Here is a 22,645-nt window from a genome sequence, read left to right on the forward strand (position 1 = left end):
ACACAAAGCTTTAACCTCACCTGGACCCGTCAACACCGACATTGGACTGTTGATGACTGTAAACATGTTGCCTGGTCGGACGAGTCTCGTTTCAAATTGTATCGAGTGGGTGGACGTGTACGTGTATGGGGAAAACCTCACGAATCCATGGACCCTACATGTCAGCAGGGGACTATTCAAACTGGTGAAGGCTATGTAATCGTGTAGGGTGTGTGCAGATCCAGTGATATGGGGCCCCTGACACGTCTAGATACAACTCTGACCGTATGTAAGCATCCTGTCTGATTACCTGCATCCATTCATGTTCGTTGTGCATTCCGATGGACTTGTGACACCCCAAACGTCCATAATTGCTACAGAGTGGCTCCAGGAACACTCTTATGAGTTTGAACACTTCCACTGGCCACCAAACTCACCAGACATGAACATTATTGAGCATTTATGGGGTTCCTTGCTACGTGCTGTTCACCCCCTCGTACTCTTACCGATTTATGGTCAGCCCTGCAGGATTCATGGGGTCATCTCTCTCCAGCACTATTTTAGTCATTAGTCGAGTCCATGCCACGTCGTGTTGCGGCAGTTGTGCGTGCTCGCGGGGGCTCTACACGATATTAGGTAGGTTTATCAGTTTCCTTGGCTCTTCAGTGTGTATGATTCGCAGCCACGTAGCTTAGTTTAAGAACGGTGGTCACAAAAAGATTCTAGCCGACAGGACCAGAGTCATGTGTCACGCCATGTCATTGTCATTCAGTTTCAAAGCTGATAGGAATTTCTTGTTAGAGTATGCAAGTCCATCTCAGCCAATTTTCCAGTGAACGTTGCGTGGAGAATTGCGTGGAATGGATATCTGCTGTCGGGTACCTAGTAAAGCTCTGATCTTCATAACCGCACTTAAAGAACTTCACTGCACCAATAAAACACAGAAACTGAACAGTGGGGTGAAGGCTTTTAGCGTGGTTCGACGAGTCGTGATTTGGTCTATTTTAGAATAATGCAACATCTAAAGGACATAGTTCAGGCCGAATGTAGTTCCGTGATTTTTTACTGTGTTGATACCATGATCTAGGCTCACTCATTCAGATTACCGTGAATATGAACCACAATGTCCATTTCCGAATTATAAAGAATGTAGCAAGCAGACGCGGAAACATTATTTATCAAATTGCAAATCGATTTCGCTGATATCAGTCATCATCGGTACATTTTTCTAACCGAGACATACCATAAGTAGAAGTACTGTACTTGGCAGATTTCTGTCATGATAGAGCCGGCCGCGGTGGACGAGCGGTTCTAGGCGCTTCAGTTCGGAACCGCGCGACTGCTAGGGTCGCAGGTTCGAATCTGCCTCGGGCATGGATGTGTGTGATGTCCTTAGGTTAGTTAGGTTTCGCAGGTTCGAATCTGCCTCGGGCATGGATGTGTGTGATGTCCTTAGGTTAGTTAGGTTTAAGTAGTTCTAAGTTCTAGGGGACTGATGACCTCAGATGTTAAGTCTCATAGTTCTCAGAGCCATTTGAACCACTTTTATCATGATTAAAATCTGCCAAGGACAGTACTTCTATCGGTTACGCAAATGCACCGATGATGACTGATATGAGTCGAAATCGATTTGCAACAAGATAGATAAATTATTACGTTTCCGTGACTGGTTGCTACATTCTGTATAATTACGTATTCCATGGTCCCTGCACAGAAAGGGAACCTTATGGAGCCCAACATTCAAAAATATTTCAGAATTCTCGGTGAACAAATGTTGCACTTTCTTCCACATCTTCATGGCGAGTATGCTGCTGACTCTCCCGTCTTCGAAGATGAAGGAAGAAAGAATGGATGTTTAGGTTTAACGGCCCGTAGACATCGAGGTCATAACAGACGGATCACAAGCTCAAATTGTGTCAAGGCCGACGAAGGAAATCTGCTGTGTCGTTTCAGAGCAACCATCCCGGCATTTGCCTGGAACGATTTAGGGAAATCACGAAAACCTAAATCTGGTTAGCCGGACGCTGGTTTGAACCATCAGCCTCCCACCTTGCTTGGTCTTCGAAGATGACAAAAGCCGTTTTGACCACTTCGCCACCTTTCTTGGTCTTCGAAGATGACAAAATCCGTTTTGACAGGGTTGCGCATGTACATTACAGGACAGACGAACGCTCAGACGTCCTACAGCACCTTGATAGGCCCACCGAAGCAGGAGATCTTAATCTCAGAGAAAATATCTTGATTATTACGCAACAAGATAGTAACGAAACGGGAGAGTAATATCTTGTAAGCTCGAACAGCCGGCGTTACTCAATCACGCGTAGGTACAACAGCCGCGAGGCGGGAAGCGTAAGCACTTCAATACCGTTACTCTGTCAGGACTGCAGAAACGGCTCCTTTCTTAAGCGATACTGCGAGTGAGCCTAGCAGAAGATCGTTAGAGGAGCACAGACCGAACTGCCTTCGTTAATCTCGTAGCGTTTTATAAGAGACACTAGGTAAGACGTAGCATCACCTAACAGGAGTTTGACTAAGCAGTAAAGATACTGTAACAAATGCGTTAAGCAAATGATGCTGACAACAGGAGAAGAGCAGAACCGTTTTGGGCGTTACGAATGGCGTAGAGTGGAGCCTCTCTTCGGAGAAGTAATTACACCATCCCCACCAACTTAGAGCACTCGATCAACAGTGTCGATTGCGTTTTTGTCGTTCGCACTCGATTCTCTGATTATGATGTGGTAACATTTTGTGTGTGAGACTGTTCTAGTGTTGGTCTTACACTTTCTACCTCACGAGATCAGCGATCCAAAGTCATTAGCTGATGGAGTCCAGCGTCCAGTACCGACATCAGCGCTGCAGCCAACACTGAAGGGTACTCAGTGGTCTACCAACATGGCTGCCCTAAAACTCCTGCGTCGCACATCTGACGGCCTATCCTGCTGGTAGACCAGCTTCAGCATTCAGCATGACATACAACATAATGGTCCAACGCGGGCAGTTATCTGGGAGGGACTGAGTACTCCCTGAAGCGATGCGTGAATCACAGACGTTCGTCCCTGTCGCCACAATCTCAAAACAGGGTTCCCGACATGGCGTGTCTGTCTCGCCAGAGGGACGCAAACCGTCACACCAGGATGTCACCGACTTTAACTTCGAGTTGATGGAGCGTCCTCGGCAGCCGTGAGTCCTCTGCTGGAATCAGTGGATTCCTCTCCGGATTATGTAGTTACCAACCATCGCAAAAGACACGGCAACGACTTGTAATCTGAGTAATAAATGGAATAATCTTGAATATTCTTCTTGCGTCTATTGACAGGTCCTCGGTCTGGATCCTACAAAACAGTAGGCGTTTCCAGCTCGGCAGTGGGCGATCCTTACACGAAGTACGTGCAACACCGGGTGAAAAATAAACATTCGCTTCATTCGGTAGCTGTTTGGGATCCACTTATCACTGGCTGGTTTCAGCAGGATTCGGCATACCGGAAAAAACTTTTGAAGTGGACTACCGCTTTCGTGGCTCTAGACAAATTTTCCGGTGTTCTTAGCTTATATTGCCCATTTCAAACGCTGTGTAATTATTACATTACATTCTTTACCTTTTTTGCCGAAAATCGTGTACTACTGCCGACAGCAGTGCCCTTGCATGCAGTGATAACGCCAGATAAGCTCTGACCTCTCAGGCGCCACTGTTATGGTATAGGGGGGGGGGGGGGGGGGTGGAGGATATGTAGTGGCCCCGGCTGCTGCTCTGGGGAGAGTACTCCAGTCGGCACACACACACAGGCACACACACACACACACACACAAGCACAGAGGAGAGGCTGGTCCGGCGGCGTGCGGTGCCTGCCGTGCCGTGCCGTGCCGTGTGTGCATTAATATGGCGCCGGTCGCCTCATTAATGGGCGGCTAGTGTTGTGGTCGGCATTAGCGGTGCTGGTGTTGACACGGCGGGGCCTGTTACGGCGCCCCGCCGAGCTGCCACACCCTCGCTACCGGCTGAGGCGGCCCACCTGGCTAGCGGGGAGTACGAGGCCCCTACGGAACGTCCTGTACTGCGAATACCTTGCGAATGTAACAATGGCAGATCTTAGTCACTTACGTATATCAACAACTGCGTTTGACATCTGGATTACCATTAAGCTTCTCAACAAAAATAATTTTACTTGTTTATATAGTGGTGAAAATAAATGTTACACATTGCCGAAACTTTTATACTGAACGTTGTGCTCGAGAAATATGATATATACACATCGGTTTGTCTGTAATATAATCGTAGCGGTAACAATTCATATTCCTACCGTAAGAGGGCAGTATTTACAGTCTACGGCAACTATGTCACCTGTAGACCTTGCAGTATTCGTGCTGTGTGTCATTACGAGACTTATGTTCCTTCAGGATACTTCGGACAACAAGAACGTACGATCAGAAGTTCCGTAGAGTCACTCTAATTGAGCAGAGAACGAGACAAACGGACGTGTCAGCGTATGTCGCTTTGAGTCAAGATGATGTCTTTAGATAAAAAGATCAAATAAATATTTCTTTATTTACAAACAAACGGTTTCGACAGGCTTTGCCCTAATCTTCTCGTATGTAACATACGTGAAATATATCTCATTTCATGAATTATGACGCAATATTTGAGATCACAGTTCTAATTTAGTATTACATGAAACGCAAATGTAACTGTACGTTTACATACCTTCAAAAATTCTTGTTGTGGTAAATCACTGAGTAGTGAGAAGAAGGACTTGCTGATTGGTCACCGGAATAAATAATTTGTGATCAAGACTGTTTCTGATAGTAAATATTAGTAATGACTTTTGGTCATTGTTTGCTCCCACAATGTATTCAAAAGTAAGTGGAAATTTGTTGATCTTCTTCGTATTTGCTTTCTTATAACTGTATGTGACAGAACAAAATCAGCTTTGTTCCCTGTTATGTCCAGTATTGACAATAAGGCAATCTGCTGCATCAATGTGACGAACAACCAAAGCTGCAAATTTGGCTGTTGGTCGTACAGAAATAGCGTCACAAGTTGCTGACCGTTCAACATACCAACATGCTGCAATATGCAACATTTATTTTGACCACTGAATCTCACTGCATCCTTAGACCTAGCTGATCATACAAGAAAGGTTTCTTTGATACTAAACGCAGTATTTATAAATACCTTTACATGTTTTCCACAACGTTATTAAGTCATCATAACCGAAATAAGACGTCCTTTCACGAACAAATATCACCGTATATGTACACCATAACGCACAAAGAATTTTTGATGCTGATTTCCTGTTACTGAAGAAGAATATATTACTAAAATACCTCGTATACCTCTTTACCTAAATTTACTCTTATGTTGAAGAGCTGATCATAATCATGAACTCAAACAATTGTTTATTATGTGAAAGATTACAGATTAGCTCAGACCGCACTTTATTGATGTTGACTATTCATACGACATACATGTTCGACTTCGGACACACATTCCATTATCGACGAAATAAGTGAAAGGATGAACAGATGATACACACCGGTATCTTTCCACAATACTTTACCACCTGCCTCTAGGTGAAATAACATAATAATAAGTAAAAAACTTTTATTTAACAACACATACGAAATCTGAACTGACGATGGAGCATACCAACCATTTCATTTAATCGATACACGTAAGGACCTCGGAATTAAGATTACACTCGTTGTTCCTTTTTAAGACCACTGTGCAGCAAGAGTGGCACATTGTCAGAAGAGACCTGCGTGTGGAGTTTCTGCTTCACAGTGTGCGTTAGAAATGGCAACTGGAAACCCACTCCAAAGTTGAAATTTGAGGCATAGAACGATTATTGAATGCCAAACGTGTAAATTACAAACAGTGTCACAGGTAAATCCTGGCAGTATATCAACCGAATAAAATGTCACGTCGAGCGGTGGTGAAATGGTGCCAACCGTTCGACCAAGGCCGCATAGAAGCGACTGTCACTGACTGAGAAGTGCAGGTCTTGTAACATGCGATTATCATCCTTTCGGCAAGCTGAAAGAACATATGGGGGAAAGAGATTATCCAACGATGAAGATTTTCACACAAAGCTTTTCGAACTGCTATATGACCAAGGAAATGATTTCTGTCGTTGTGGAACTGTCCAACTGGTATAACGTTCCAGCCGTTCTTTACAGAGACCCGTCGACTGTCGAAAAGTAGTTTGGTGTATCTGTGTCAATTTGAAGTATAGTGCATCATTCAATAAAAGTTAATTGACCAGCTACAACAAAATGTAACTTACTTTTTGATAATCCCTTATGGATAAAACAGGCAGCCATATTAGAACCCGTCGCCATTACTAAGACAGAGCTGTACAGAGGTCGGGGAATGTCCTCGGTGGAAGCTGACGAACTAACTTTCGTCTTCTCATTATGTGCAGCCGCACCCCATAGAATTTAGGTTCGTTGTTCAGTTGATATCGTGGATATGTTTACCTACAAGGTTTCATCTACCAGCAGGATACCGACTGGCATTATCTTACGTGAAGTAGTGGACCAACTGCACCTCCGACGACCTGTGTATGTTGTTACAATTCTTCATCTCTGAGCATTAATAAAATGCATCAGTTTACCAGGGCAGCAACATCACAAATGTGGTCGGTCTTTTTCTGCTTTACTCCCCTTATTGCACTGACAACTACTGTGCCTCCAGATGAATGTGCGACTCGATTTTTTCTGTAATGTTACCTTGGGTTATATGTAAGAGTACATTGATCAAAAAATGGCTCTGAGCACTATGGGACTTAACTTCTGAGGTCATCAGTCCCCTAGAACTTAGAACTACTCAAACCTAACTAACCTAAGGCCAGCACACACGTCCATGCCCGAGGCAGGATTCGAATCTGCGACCGTACCGGTCAGGCGGTTCCAGACTGTAGCGCCTGGAACCGCACGGCCATCCCGGCCGGCCGTACATTTATCCATTCAATCGTGATGTAATTACGGACTCCAAAGTAAATGAACATTTATCTACACTGCCATTAGCAGGATACACACTGCCGGACGCCTGCCATACTGACCATCTGCTCTAAACCTATGAGGTACAGTTTGATGGAAAAATTCAGCTTCTGAGGAATAAAAAGGGAAATTTAATGTTTGCCGTCATGTTGAAGACGAGGTCATTAGAGGCAGGGCATAAGCTCCAAAAGGATGAGGAGAAGAATGGAGCGGAAATCATCAATCTGTAAGAAGTACTTTCATACGTTTCACCTTGTCGTTGAACACGTTCGAAGTCTTCTGGTGTCTGTGCATAAACACATCCATTGGTTCCAACTAAGTCTTCTCCAAGCGGCATAGTTCAAGGTAAATGTGCTGGTACATCCCTTTGCAGTCAATTCAGACTAGCTCTCAGTTAATTTGGGAACTCTCGTTGAGGTCGTGTGCCTAGTAAGTAACTGGCTATCGAGTTGGATAGTAATCCGACCACTCCTTCTCGATCAAAGAATTTGTTCCGGAATTCGGCTTAAGAGGTTTACCGAAACAACGAGTAACTTAAAAATGTACTTACGAGCTGATATTTAATCTCTGCGAATTTATCGTCTTCGGTGCGTAGAGACTGTATTGAACTAGTAATCGGACTTTGTCGTGTAGCTAAGGCCAATTATCTCTGTAAAGTGCTACTTTTTCGTTGATCTTGTAGTAGCCTACGCTTCTTCTCGGTCAGAATCATCGCTAAAACATTTAAATACTTTCTGGATTTACATAAGAAAAAGAAAAAAATTTAGACTCGCGCTGTTCCTATCTTACTATTCATAACCAGTTTGCAGTGTCACGTATTGTACACAGACAAATAGACATTTACTACAAAATGGTATTTATTCTGCATTCGTAACAATACAGCGGAGATGATAAAGAAACTTTTGTAATTTAAATAAATTAACTGAATTTGTGTTCGAATTTTCAATGTTAAAAATAATATTATTTAATCGCAGATGTAAGCACAAACAGAAACATCATATATGGCAACAGTAATATGTTTTACGCTGAACGTGTCAGCCTCGGTCAACTGTACAACTAAGGTGATTAATAAGCTTCAATAATCGTCTAAGTGGTGCATCTGTAAAAGGTGTACTTTCAAACAAATTAATTATCTGAGATAATTACAGCTTGGTATTCTACGTAAATACCGGAAGTGCAGAATCAGGCATAACGGAGTTCTGAAATGTATTTGGTGAACTAAATTAAAGAGTGCTTTGTCACAAGCATATTTGGGAACTATTGAAGAACTTTGACCACCCTGATCCTAATATTAAAAAAAAAACTAGAACCAGTATGCATTAGACGAGCGCTCTATAACTGTTTCTGCCGATACCTTGCAAACAGAGTGCAAAGGACGTAGATCAGCATTCAAAAGAAGTGAAATTTGGATATTTGTCAGGTAAAGGAAATACTCAGGGTAGCATCTCAGGACCAACGTTGTTCTAAGTACTCGTCACTGACATTCTATGCAGTGTTTCACAGGCATAAAAATATTTCCTTTTCAGGTAGTAGCAACAGTGAGGTCGCAGACACAACTTCAGAATACTGAGCAGGGAAAGCAAATGCAGACGCCAATGAAACTGGTCAATGGGTAATAAGCTTTCATTGAACATAAAGAAACAGAAATAATAACAGCTTAAAGAAAGAAATACCGTCAAAATGAGTGTAGAACATGATTTCGTAAATTAGACAGTAAACACAAAAGCATTAGTGAGGGATAAAGGTTAGAGATGAAACAGAATGATCGAATACACGGGGCCTGCAACGGTGGCCGAGCGGTTCTAGGCGCTCAGTCCGGAACCGCGCGACTGCTACGGTCGCAGGTTCGAATCCTACCTCGGGCATGGATGTGTGTGATGTCCTTAGGTTACTTAGGTTTAATTAGTTCTAAGTTCTAGGGGACTGATGACCACCGAAGTTAAGTCCCATAGTGCTCAGAGCCCATCAGATACACTGGTTTAGTGAGTACCTTCAATACATTATACACCTTGTCCTCTTATCTGTTTGTAAGTACCGTATCTTACGTAAATCCTATGGAACAATTTTCGTGGATTACAGACACTCAATAGAGACACAGTTTTCAGGTTAAAGAATAGAGGTGTGGGTGTAACAAATGAGACCCATTTTAATGATATACTGAAGGGGTGAGAATAACTCTACCTCTGCCATTCGTCAAAGCATTATTAAGCAAAAAAACTAGACTGAGAGTGTTGAAAGGGGGAGCCCGTTAGCTCCATACATAGTATAACTCTACCTATTAACGGATGACTCTGAGCACATCGTGTTAGAAACGGATGTCAGAAAACCACACTGCTCTCATTGTTACGCTGACGGAGAGTAGTTATCTTGGCCATGGGCATCAAAATCTGCAGGAGTTCTTGGAGCACCCAATTATACGTAACTCCCCCATACATTGAAAACTCCATCATCTGGCACTGATGCGCACTGTTGTTAGGAACATAGAGCATCGAACTAAGCTGCTTCAGAGGCCGAAAATGTTTCCAGTGGAACTGAGCCACCACGAAAATGCTTAAAACCACCTCCAGGTTTTACAGGCCAGTTCAAGGCTATCGTGCGAGCAAATCATCGCCGAAGAGAACAAAAAATGAAGCTTACGTTTGTTGCTGACTGGTGAAACGTGTTACACCTGAAGGGCTGTCCCCAGCAAAAATACGGAAACTCATGATGGCCTTGTAAAATAATATAGAACTCGAACACCCAGTGTATAAGACCTACGAGTGTGATGATGGTAACAGCAGGCTGTGCGCGTTATAGACCATCAATGCCTATCAATCACGGCAGGTTTTTGGGCCTACACCGTCCCAAGAAATTGGGAAACTATCGAGAACGGACACGTAACTGGATTCGGCAAACCCTGCCATGACATGGATCAGAGCATATTCTAACGATTCTATAACATCACATATATGAGACCAAATTATGCAGGAGGCAGGCAACCATTATTATAATAATCAGAAATTTTGCATTCAGGCTGACTGGAACTAAATGGAAGAAGGCAGATATCAGGCAATGAATGACTTCAGTGTTAATATGATGCGTTTAGAAATTTATCCATAATTAGATATCCAAAAATGGTTCAAATGGCTCTGAGCACTATATGACTTAACTTCTGAGGTCATCAGTCGCCTAGAACTTAGAACTAATTAAACCTAACTAACCTCACACACATCCATGCCCGAGGCAGGATTCGAACCTGCGACCGTAGCTGTCGCTCGGTTCCAGACTGTAGCGCCTAGAACCGCACGGTCACTCCGGCCGGCTTAGATATCCAGGATCGATTGATGCATGTAAACATGGCGTTTCAAGTTCTTTGTTAAAAAAAAAAGTGTGCGAATGTTTGTTTCATATACAACTCGAAACGCCTGATCTACGTGTAGCAATCGCTCCTGGAAATGTGAAAACGAATAAATTCAGAAAATCATCATACAGTGTGACAATTATTGAACTACATGAAATAAAATCGTCGTGAATTCTGAACTGCTAACGTTAACATATTCAAACAGTACGGTTGGCCGCAGGGCATGATGGGAGTTAGTATGTGCTGTATGGTTAGGTTAAGCAACGAAGCCCAGTTTAATTTGGAGGGGTTTGTCAATGAGCAAAACTGGCGCGTTTAGGTGACTGAGAATCCGTACTTAGCGATCGAGAAGTCTCTTCACCGTCAACGGGTGACTGTGGTGTGCAATGTCCAATCACGGAATAACGGGTGTGATATTCCTTGATGGCATAGTGACAATCGAACTGTACTTGGTATTTGAAGATTTGGAAGATGATTTCATTCCCATTATCCAAAATATCCCTGATTTCGATAAGAGGTGTTCATATAAGACGGAGCTCGATCCTATCGAAACAGGAGAGTGTTTGATGTCCTGGAGGAGCACTTTGGGGGCCGCATTCTGGCTCTGGGGTACCCAGAGGCTACTGGCATGGGCCTCCATTGGTCACATTCCCCGGATATGAAAACATGCGACCCCTTTTTGTGGGGCTATATTAAAGATAAGGTGTACAGCAATATACCCAAAACCACTGCTGAGCTGAAAATAGCCGGTCAGGAGGTCATCGACAGAATCGTTTTCCGACATGCAGAATTTCGCTATTCTTCTGCACCACATCTTCGCTAATGATGGCAGACGGATCGAACAGATTATAACCTAAATCTGAATAGCTGTACTGACGTTTACATGTTGAATAAAGTGTAGGTGTAACTCATTTACATTTATTTTCATGTAGTTTAATAATTGTAACCCTGTGTGAGCAAGGAAAACATTCGTTGCCTGATTTTTGACTTTTACCATTGCAATCAAGTCAACCTGAATTATTCTACAGTGTGTTCGGAATTTCCCGTTATAAACTTCTAGAGTTGAAGATGGAGTGAGCACATAATATTTTGAATAGAAATCCATGTCCGGAAACGTATCATTTCTGTTCTACGATGGTTTCGATGCAGATGTTTGACTTATCCACTTGTGCTTGAGCAACTGAGTTAGCCGTCACGCAATACAATTATTAGGTAACAATTCGGAAGGGAACACAGCGAAAGGTCCATTTACCATTTACGCATATTTGTTTGTATTAACACTTAAACGTTATGTGTTTACATTATTCCAAAACAAAAGAGAACCCAACATGATGCACGAGCAGAACAGTACTGATTCATTACAACAGTGGCTCGATGTGGCGGGCACCAACGTTGTTACAGACATTGTACCTACGAAGCACGTTCTAGTACACACTCTCCATACCATCTGGCGTCTCTTCAGTTTCTAGTGAAGCGGCCATAACTCGAGTCATTAGATCTTCCTCTGTCGCTACAGGACTCTCGTAAATTAAACTTTGCATACGACCCCACAAGAAGTAGTCCATAGGAGTTCAGTTCGGTGATCACGGCGGCTCTGAGGTTGAACCACTTCGGCCTATCCGTCTTCCAGCATATCGTATGTTGAGATGTCTCCGAACCGCACATGAAAAGTGAGGTGGTGCAGTCACATGTGAAACTACATTCTCTGACGCCTTTCAGTGGCACAGCTTTCAAGAACATGTACAGTACGTTTTGTAGGCAGATCAGGTATGCAGGACCAGCTAGCTTGAGTGGAATCAGACACTACACATCTTAATTGAAACCGTCGTAGAACGGAAACGATATGTATATACATGGGTTCCTATTGAAAATATTATGTAATTACTCCATCTACATGTTCTAGAAGTTTGTAACGGGAATTTCTGAACACCCTGTAGATCATCATTGGACAGATTCTGGGAAAGTGTAAAAAATGAAAAGATTGGGACTAAAATCACACGAAATATCTTAGCTTTAGACCATGGCTTGCGAGTGTGAAGATGGTGTGGTCGACTGCCTTATTTGACGATGAACGTTGCAGCCTCATTTTTCTATTTCACTACCCACAATAGCAGTTTGATAGTGCCGGAACTCGAATATTTTCAGACCTGTCACAAGTAGCTATGAATGGGACAAAAGGGTTTTCATTATGGCCAAGGACGTCATAGCCAGTTCCATGTATTAGGCTGCGACCGTTGATCACATGGCAGCGACCAGTTGATAGTTACCGGCAGATGATGCGTTGAAAGTTTAATCACTTCTCATGGCTGAAACCTCGACATGATTTTATTAATTCATATCTCTGCAAGAGCATACATCGTACACATATATTTTGCAGGGTAAAAATATTATTAACTGTTGCACTAGTAGTTCTGTCAATGACGATGTAGCGTGAGTCACACCTTACTTACATTACCAAGAAATATAGACGATAAATTCAAGCCAATATTTTCTACAAAGAAGCAATACTGAAAAACAAACTTCGTAAGGAGATTAAAGAGGTAACTTACAACAAAGTTATCAAAAATGCATTTGAAGAGTGTCACTTAAATTGAACAGGTCTTCACGGGTTTGAGTCACTCAGAACGTTTTCGGACAGCGTTTTGTTCAGCTTTATTATTGTATTTTATAACCGAGGTGACGGGGGGGGGGGGGGGGGGCTATTGAAAGCGGTAGCTGTGGCTCGGTGGTCTTTCACCAACCAGGGTTGTGAGTTGGCATGGCAGGTGGCCTGGACAGGAAGTGGCCTACATTCACTTTAGACGACAATTACTCCTGACATTCCACATTCGTTTACACATAAAATAAAGTGGCCTTCCCTTCTAAAACTACCGGACAGTGACCTTATCCACAATCAGCACTTTTTCGAAACAGATGTGGACTGTTGAGGTGATATGACCATTGTCATGTCAAGTACTCACATTTTTCACAAGCAGAGTCTTTGCTGCAGGCACACAAGCATATGCACAATGATCCCATAGTTCATCCGACACAGTGATAGATGGTGAGAAGGCAGTCCATTATCAGCTCTCAGTCTGTGAAAGACATGACTTGGATAAAGAATTTCTTAAGATAGACGTGCGTACCTTCATATCACTCCATGTTGAAATGTGACTGCGTATGTTATAGGTATCACATCTATGAGAGTTATGGCTGTTTTTATACTGTTGAGATAGGTGGTAAATTCAAACTACAAGGCTCATAATCCCTGCATTTGAAAGTCTTGATGGTGTATTCGGTATACTATATGTTGCGGTTCTACACGTGCTCTACAGTTAAGCGTTCTTTAGAACACCAGAAATTTAATAATCGTAGGCATTCGACCTCTCTGATGGGTCTTGACAGTAATATATTTTTGCAGATTTACTTAGTGGAATCGGTACTGTGTGTGGCCCCTTGTTGTGTTACTGCAATATTTCTCTTTCATAACACGTAGGACATGTGGCCGCAGAAGGTTCTATACATAGCTCTAGCGCATTGCTTGGTGTGAAAGCATGCACTTAAATTATTAAGATATTGATCAACACACTAGTAGTGGGGGTGGTGCGTCACGCCACACCGATTTCTGGATAGAGATGTTAACCGCAGGGTATTCGAAGAAGTGCTCGTCTAACATCAGTGGCCGAACACAACCTGTAGGATCGTTCTAGACTGTTTGGTTTTAGTCAGTGCCGGTCTAGCGCAACCTTCTACGACTTCTCTGTAAAAGAAAGAATTTGTGGGTAGGTCTTTTAACGCCCGTCATAAAAAAATGACTTTCCTGGAAGCGTCTGTAAATGGTGTAAGTACTAAGATTTTGTACCGGTTTTCGAATGTATGCCAAATAATTTCGTCCGTTTCAGATTGTCATCAAATACGTTAGACACCTTGAGGTGTCTGTCCATTCACACATCGACTGGTTCTAATATAGTCTCGTCTGTGAGGCATAGGTGGAGAGAAATGTGCTGATCCATCCTTTTGCAGTCCAATCAAACTAGCCCTCAGCTATATTGGGCAACCCTCGTTGATGTGAGACAGTGCCACTCTGAAAGAGGATCCGTAGATGAGACTATCTTCCTAGTACGTAACTGTGTGTTAAGTTGGATAGCAACCCGACAACTTTTTTTGGTGAATGAATCTTGCCGTCGTAAGGTTTACCAACAGAGCCAGTGTAGTTATTTTTTGTTGTTTCTAAATTCGCAGACTGAATATCATGGGTTTTCCGTTTCAGCGCTGTGGCGGAGGGCATCCCCGCAGACAACCCGCACCTGGTGCTGCTGTTCTTCATCTCGCAGCTGCTGCTGAGAGAGCTCGACAAGTGTCGACGGCTCGTGCAGGTGGTGCCCATGGATATGTCCAGTCTGTATGGTGAGTTCACCGAGAGAATGAACGGACGACTAAGGAAAAATACGTTCGACCTTTCACGATACAACCAACTCTCTGGAACACAAAGAGTTTCTCCATTCTATTTTTTGTGACATATGCGTGGTGCTGTAATACAGAAGAACAAATGAGCATGTGCGAATGAACTAGCTTTCTGTATAGTTCAGTAAACGCTGACAAATTTTCCTATTCTTCTCATATCAAGCATACACTATTTCCCACTGCATACAAAAGGAATGTTGTTCCCATCCCGATACCTACATTTGCGTTTACCTGGGTCTGTCTAAATTTCATAGGGGAAACTCCTGAATAGGTCCATAAAAGAAGGCATGGACGATTATCTTCGCTGTCCTTTGCCAATCCGAATTTATGTACCGTCTGTAATGACTGATTTGTCATCGGAAAAAGGATTAAACAGCAATCTTTCTTATTTTCTAACCACATCCTGCTACCAGCTGATAAATATATGTGCATATGCCAATGTGTTAGGGTCCTCTTATCCTAGACATGGCTTTTTGTATTGTGGTCTGAAGATGAATGGAAACGCTCTAAACCAATTATCTGTCTTCCTGTAAGCAATCTTAGCCTGTAAGGATTTAAAAAAAAAACAATATTCATTGAAATAACAGATCGCTATCTCCTCACGTACAGTGCCAAGTTCAAATGGTTCAAATGGCTCTGAGCACCATGGGACTCAACAGCTATGGTCATCAGTCCCCTAGAACTTAGAACTACTTAAACCTAACTAACCTAAGGACAGCACACAACACCCATTCATCACGAGGCAGAGAAAATCCCTGACCCCGCCGGGAATCGAACCCAAGAACCCGGGCGTGAGAAGCGAGAACGCTAGCGCACGACCACGAGCTGCGGACTACAGTGCCAAGTAACTACAAGTTAAATCAGTATTCTATGTTAATAGATTTCTCTTCTTCAGGAACTCTTTCCTTGGCGCTGCCAGTCTACATTTTATGTCCACTATACTTCGGCCCAAATAGCAAAATTCATCTACTGTTCTTAGAGTCCGTTTCCTGATCTAAATCCCCCAGCATCGCCTGTTTTAATTCGTCTGCATTCCATTATCCTTGTTTTCCTTTTGTGTATGTTCATCTTACATGCTCATTTCTAGACACTGTCCATTCCGTTCAAATGCTCTTCCAGATCCTTTGCTGTCTGTGACAAACTTAAAATGCCATCGAAAAACCCTAAAGATTTCTTCTCCCTCTCCTCTCATTTACCAAATTTTTCCTTTACTGCTTGCCCAATGTTCACGTTTAATAATATCGGCGATAACCCACAAATACACTCCTGGAAATGGAAAAAAGAACACATTGACACCGGTGTGTCAGACCCACCATACTTGCTCCGGACACTGCGAGAGGGCTGTACAAGCAATGATCACACGCACGGCACAGCGGACACACCAGGAACCGCGGTGTTGGCCGTCGAATGGCGCTAGCTGCGCAGCATTTGTGCACCGCCGCCGTCAGCGTCAGCCAGTTTGCCGTGGCATACGGAGCTCCATCGCAGTCTTTAACACTGGTAGCATGCCGCGACAGCGTGGACGTGAACCGTATGTGCAGTTGACGGACTTTGAGCGAGGGCGTATAGTGGGCATGCGGGAGGCTGGGTGGACGTACCGCCGAATTGCTCAACACGTGGGGCGTGAGGTCTCCACAGTACATCGATGTTGTCGCCAGTGGTCGGCGGAAGGTGCACGTGCCCGTCGACCTGGGACCGGACCGCAGCGACGCACGGATGCACGCCAAGACCGTAGGATCCTACGCAGTGCCGTTGGGGACCGCACCGCCACTTCCCAGCAAATTAGGGACACTGTTGCTCCTGGGGTATCGGCGAGGACCATTCGCAACCGTCTTCATGAAGCTGGGCTACGGTCCCGCACACCGTTAGGCCGTCTTCCGCTCACGCCCCAACATCGTGCAGCCCGCCTCCAGTGGTGACGCGACAGGTATGAATGGAGGGACGAATGGAGACGTGTCGTCTTCAGCGATGAGAGTCGTTTCTGCCTTGGTGCCAATGATGGTCGTATGCGTGTTTGGCGCCGTGCAGGTGAGCGCCACAATCAGGACTGCATACGACCGAGGCACACAGGGCCAACACCCGGCATCATGGTGTGGGGAGCGATCTCCTACACTGGCCGTACACCACTGGTGATCGTCGAGGGGACACTGAATAGTGCACGGTACATCCAAACCGTCATCTAACCCATCGTTCTACCATTCCTAGACCGGCAAGGGAACTTGCTGTTCCAACAGGACAATGCACGTCCGCATGTATCCCGTGCCACCCAACGTGCTCTAGAAGGTGTAAGTCAACTACCCTGGCCAGCAAGATCTCCGGATCTGTCCCCCATTGAGCATGTTTGGGACTGGATGAAGCGTCGTCTCACGCGGTCTGCACGTCCAGCACGAACGCTGGTCCAACTGAGGCGCCAGGTGGAAATGGCATGGCAAGCATCTCTACGATCGTCTCCATGGGAGAATAGCAGCCTGCATTGCTGCGAAAGGTGGATATACACTGTACTAGTGCCGACATTGTGCATGCTCTGTTGCCTGTGTCTATGTGCCTGTGGTTCTGTCAGTGTGATCATGTGATGTATCTGACCCCAGGAATGTGCCAATAAAGTTTCCCCTTCCTGGGACAATGAATTCACGGTGTTCTTATTTCAATTTCCAGGAGTGTATGTCTCACTCCTTTATCACGCAGTGCTCCCCTTCCAAGCCCCTCGAATCTTCTAAATCCCACTTGGACTTTGCATAACCTGTATAACCTTTCACTCCTTCCATTTTAGTTCCGATACATTTAGAATTTCCGTGAATTCCCATTAAAATCGTCAAAAACTATCCCCAAATGTAAGAAAGGTATAAACGTAGGTTTTCCTTTCCTTGACGTATCTTCTAAGATGAGTCGTAAGGTCAATATTGACAAGCATGTTTCTCCGAAATCAAAACTCAACTTCCCCGATGTCGGCTTCTACCATCTTCTCCATTCTTCTGTAAACAATTCTTGTTCATATTTTGCAGCCGTGACCTATTTCTCTGAATTGGCAGTTCGGTAATATGCAAACCTGTCAGCATCTGATTTCTTTGGAATTTGAAGTATTTCATTCTTCTTGAAGTCTCAGGCTATTTTGCCTGCTTTATCCATCTTTCACAACAGGTAGAATAGTTTCGTCATGGCTGACTCATCCAGGGCTATCAGTAGTTGGAATGTCGTCTATTCCAGGGGCCTTGTTTCGAATTGCCGGCCGTTGTAGCCGAGCAGTTCTAGGCGCTTCAGTCTGGAACCGCGCGACCGCTACGGTCGCAGGTTCGAATCCTGCCTCCTGCATGGATGTGTCTGATGTCCTTAGGTTAGTTAGGTTTAAGTAGTTCTGAGTTCTAGGGGACTGATGACCTCAGATGTTAAGTCCCATAGTGCTCAGAGCCATTTGAACCGTTTTTTTTTTTTCGAATTGCGTTTTCCTGTGGCCAGTCAAATTCTTCTCGCAGTGTCATAGCTCCTGTCTCATCTTACCTAGATCCCTTTAACTTTCTATAATAATGCTTTAAATTTCATTTCCCTTGCATAGCCCATCTACATTTTCTTCCCCTTTTCAACTTTCACTTCTTCACTTAGTACTGGTTTTCCTTCTGAGCTCTTGATATTCATACAACTGCTTTTTCTTTTCGCCATACGACTCTTTGAACTCCCTATTGGCGGTATCTATCTTTCCCCTAGTTATATATGCGTCTATGTAAATACATTTGTCCGCCAGACATTCCTGCTTAGCCATTTTACACTTTCCATCAATCTCATTTTTTAAACATTTTATTCCTCTTCGCCTGCTTCATTTGCTGCATGTTTATATTATCTCGTTTGCTCAATTAAATTCAGTATCTCCTGTGATATCCAAGTACCTCTGCCACGTCTTATCTTTCTGCTCCTATTTGATCCTCCATTGCCTTCACTATTTCATCTCTCAAAGCTACCTTTTCGTCTTCTGCTGTATTCCTTTCGCCTGTTTCAGTCAATCGTTGCGTAATAATCTCTCTGAAATATCATCTCCTTTTTTACTACGTTCTCAATTTCTTCAGTCTTAATTTACAGTTCATAACCAATAAACTGTCGTCAGAGTCCAGGTCTGCCCCTGGAAATGACTTACAGTTTAAAATCTGGTTCTGAAACCTGTCACTTATGACTATATTATCACTCTGAAACCTTACGATGTCTCCCGGTCTCTTTCACATGTACAATATTCTTTAACTATTCGTAAGTCAAGTCTCTTTTTATAAACGCTGATAGGCCATAAGTAAAAGACAAGCATGGACACAGAGTTATTTTATTACTAAAAGTAACAAAAACGTGTGGTTACTTTTCGACATAATCCAGGTAATTATTGAGGCATTTGTCGTATCTGTGGAAATGATTACCAATACTCTCTTCATTAAATGTTGCCGTCAACGATTTGAAATGAGTCCTGATGTTGTTTCGAAGCTCCTCATTAGTTTAGTACTGCTTCCCTCCTAGCCACTTCTTCAGTTTCAAGGAAAAACTGAAGTCACAGGTGATCGAAAGCATTTCATTGAAGTTTCTAAAGGAATCACTGGGTTTCGCTAGCACTATGAGGACAGGTATTTTCACCATCAGAACAAGTTCAACATGACTTTTCTTTTCTTTTGAATGGTTCTCCATACGCTCGGCCCATTCTTCGAACAATTTCTGCCCCGCTATTCCCTTCTGCTTGCAGGAAACGAATAACACTTCGACATTGGCGCTTGTCGTGACAATCAATTGAGGCGGCCACGTGTCTGTGATAGCAGCTGAGCACGGACTGACGTCTTGAAATTAGCAGTGAGTGTGAATTGTTCTGGAGATGAACAGTCACCTGCTGCGAAAACCACCCGCCTGCCGCTTGTCTGGCGTTCTTGCCTTGCTATCGAAGATTAGAAGAAAAGACACTCGTACTATAATCCACTCCTTCACAATTGATATCAAGCTTTCCATGCCGTATCGCTTCATCAGAAACCTTGACTGCAGTGCAAAAAAGCGTGTATAGAACCAGATTTTGTGGCGACTTCTCTTAACGAATCTTATTGTATATCCTATATCCAACTGCGTCATTCGCAAAATATAAGTTATATCATGTTTAGTGAGAAATCTCTCTTACCATTTTATGGTGAAATACGGGTAAGACTATAATCTTTTCCTTTAATTTGCATTTGTTGACACTTCTTTAAGACCAGCTCAAAAATAAACCAACAAATCGATAGGACCAGTTTACGTGGGTGTCCCAGAGGAAACATCGTGAGCACACAAAGGTAATCATACTTCTTGCTGACAGGGGGCCATCAGTCGTGTTTCTACACAAAACTAATTATATGGAAGAGATGATGACTATCTTCAAAGTTCCAAAGCACAAAAAAATTTACTGAGTTCTAGGATTCGCTGTCACAAGTAAAAAGTGGCTTAAACACAATACATAGTGCACAGACACTGACAGTTGTGGAACAGAGTACATACATACATCATAATGTATGACATTATATGCTGAATCCATATTTCCTCCTTTCCTCTCCCCCCTGCCCGCAGCTCGTGGTCTAGTAGCTAGAGTTGATGCCCCTGGATCACGGGGTCCCAGGTTCGATTCCTGGCTGGATTGGGGAATTTCTCTGCCCCGGACTGAGTGTTTGTGTTGTCCTCATCATTTCATCATCATCATCATCATCATTTGTGACAGTGCCTAGATAGGATTGTGTAAAAATTGGACTGTGTATAAATTGGGACTTTGTACGAGCGCTGATGACCGCGCAGTTGAGCTCCCCACAAACCAAACATCATCATCATCATCATCATCAGCCTCTCCCCCTCCCCCTCCCCCCTCTGACATAGGCCAATTGCCCTGATGTTTTCTCCTTCCAGTCTGTGAATACGTAAACATGTTTTTTTCACCTGGCAAGAAGTTATCTGTCAGGACTTGAATGCTTACCTACTTAACATGTTTCCGTCGAGCTATGATGTACATGGCTATTTATACAAACAGGTCATTTACAGAATAAATTTTAAGTCCACTGTTGCTACGTTTAAACAGTTCCCCTCCGGCACCACGATTTAAACAACTGTCGCCCTACATTTGAGTCTGACTTCTCATGTGCCCAATGGTGCTATGTTTAAACAATTTCCCTCTGATGTTGAATTTTATACGATTCCCTTCACCACTTGACATCATAGTTTAAGAAATTTAACCTGCCACCAGCTATCATAAGTTCCAAACCCAGCAACTCACTCCCCAGTTGAGTTTAAAAGGGAGGGAAATTTCGCAAAATTCCCTTGTCCTAAGTTTAAAAATGACGAGTAATTCAAATTCCACTCACCCTAAGTTTAAAATGATTGCAAACCAGCCGGTTGTCAGAATTACCGAGCAGCACTTGATGGGAAGACCTGAGGGGTCAGAACTATACAGCTCTTGTCCTTATTTTAGAACTGTATACCTCGCTGATGCAAATTGTATTGTTGTCAACTACTCATCACTGTCGTGCGTAGTGAGAAAAGAAACAGGCGAGGTTTTCACTTGCACCTTCACTGAAATACTGCGGCCCCAGGCTGTGCTCTACCAAGATGGATGTCGCGTCATAAGCGCTGGCTCGTGGATATAGGTGGAAAGAAAAACGCAATGAAGATCCCTAAGGAAGGTCTGTCTGATGATATGATTGAAGAAAAAAAAGGGAGTTTATATGGAAGACACAGGGGATCTAATATTAAAGTCTGACATTAACAGACAACGGCCGTGTGGCCGAGCGGTTCTAGGCGCTTCAGTCTGGAACCGCGCGACCGCTATGGTCGCAGATTCGAATCCTGTCTCGGGCATGGATGTGTGTGATGTCCTTAGATTAGTTATGTTTAAGTAGTTCTAAGTTCTAGGGGACTGATGACCTCAGATGTTAAGTCCCATAGTGCTCAGAGCCATTTGAACCATTTTTGAACATTAACAGAACATTGAAGACTTGGGCTCAAAGAAGATGGGCGCCACAAATAAAATTTCTCCGAAAATTCTAAAATTATTGGAGGAATAATTATTGGATAAAGTGCAATTAAACGAATATTCGGCATGTACAATCTGTAAATCTGGGGACTTACCATTAGAAGTTCTAAAAAATTTTATCACCTACACCATTCCTATGATAGCAACGCCAGGTACGACTAACAACTGTTGCACAACCAGCTTAAAAGTTCATGCATCCAAGATTCTGACAAGAATAACGTACATAATAAAATATAAGAAAATTAATGATGTGTTAGAGGACGACCAATTTTGGCTAGAAAGATAAAGGCAGTTGAGGGACACTTCTTACGCTACCCTTGCAAAGTTTAAGGATCTAAAAGAAGTGTTAGACAATGTAAAATAAGTAAAAAGTTCGACATTCGCAGAAAATAGTTGCTCTCTATAGGGAAAAAACGTTTAATATATAATATGTATAAGAATCAAGAGGGAAAAATTACATTGCAAGACGAAGAAAACACCGCTTGAATTAAAAACTCTGCAAGACGGAGATGCAGCCTCTCTTCCCTATTGGTCAGTCTGTTCACAGAAGAAACAATGACAGAAATAAAAGAAAGGGTTAAAATTTCGGGTGAATCGACATCAATCGAACGATTCGTGGATGAGGTTGCCGTCCTCTATGAACGATATGGGCAATTACATGACATAGTGAATGGAATAAACAAGCTACAGAGCACGGAATATTGTCTGAGTGTAAAACAAAGAAAGACAAAAATAATCTTGAGTAGCAGAAATGAGATTTCCGATAAACTTACCACCAAAACTGTGGAAGTGAAGGAATTATGCTGCCATGGAACTAAAATAAGGCATGGTGCACGACGAAAGGAAGACATAAAACCTAGCCTTTCACAGCCAAAGATGGCATACCT

The 22,645-nt window shown here is 43.3% G+C and overlaps 1 protein-coding gene across 1 annotated transcript in view; it reads left to right on the top strand.

Annotated features, from left to right (window-relative positions):
* LOC126088337 (uncharacterized) overlaps window positions 1-22,645 on the top strand; it is a 377,050-nt gene that overhangs the window by 300,580 nt on the left and 53,825 nt on the right. The window contains exon 3 of the mRNA XM_049906471.1: window positions 14,565-14,701. Coding sequence (XP_049762428.1) covers window positions 14,565-14,701 — 137 coding nt within the window. The remainder of the gene's footprint in view (window positions 1-14,564; window positions 14,702-22,645) is intronic.

Source organism: Schistocerca cancellata, chromosome 6 (genome assembly GCF_023864275.1).
Source record: "Schistocerca cancellata isolate TAMUIC-IGC-003103 chromosome 6, iqSchCanc2.1, whole genome shotgun sequence".
Classification (NCBI taxonomy): Eukaryota; Metazoa; Arthropoda; class Insecta; order Orthoptera; family Acrididae; genus Schistocerca; species Schistocerca cancellata.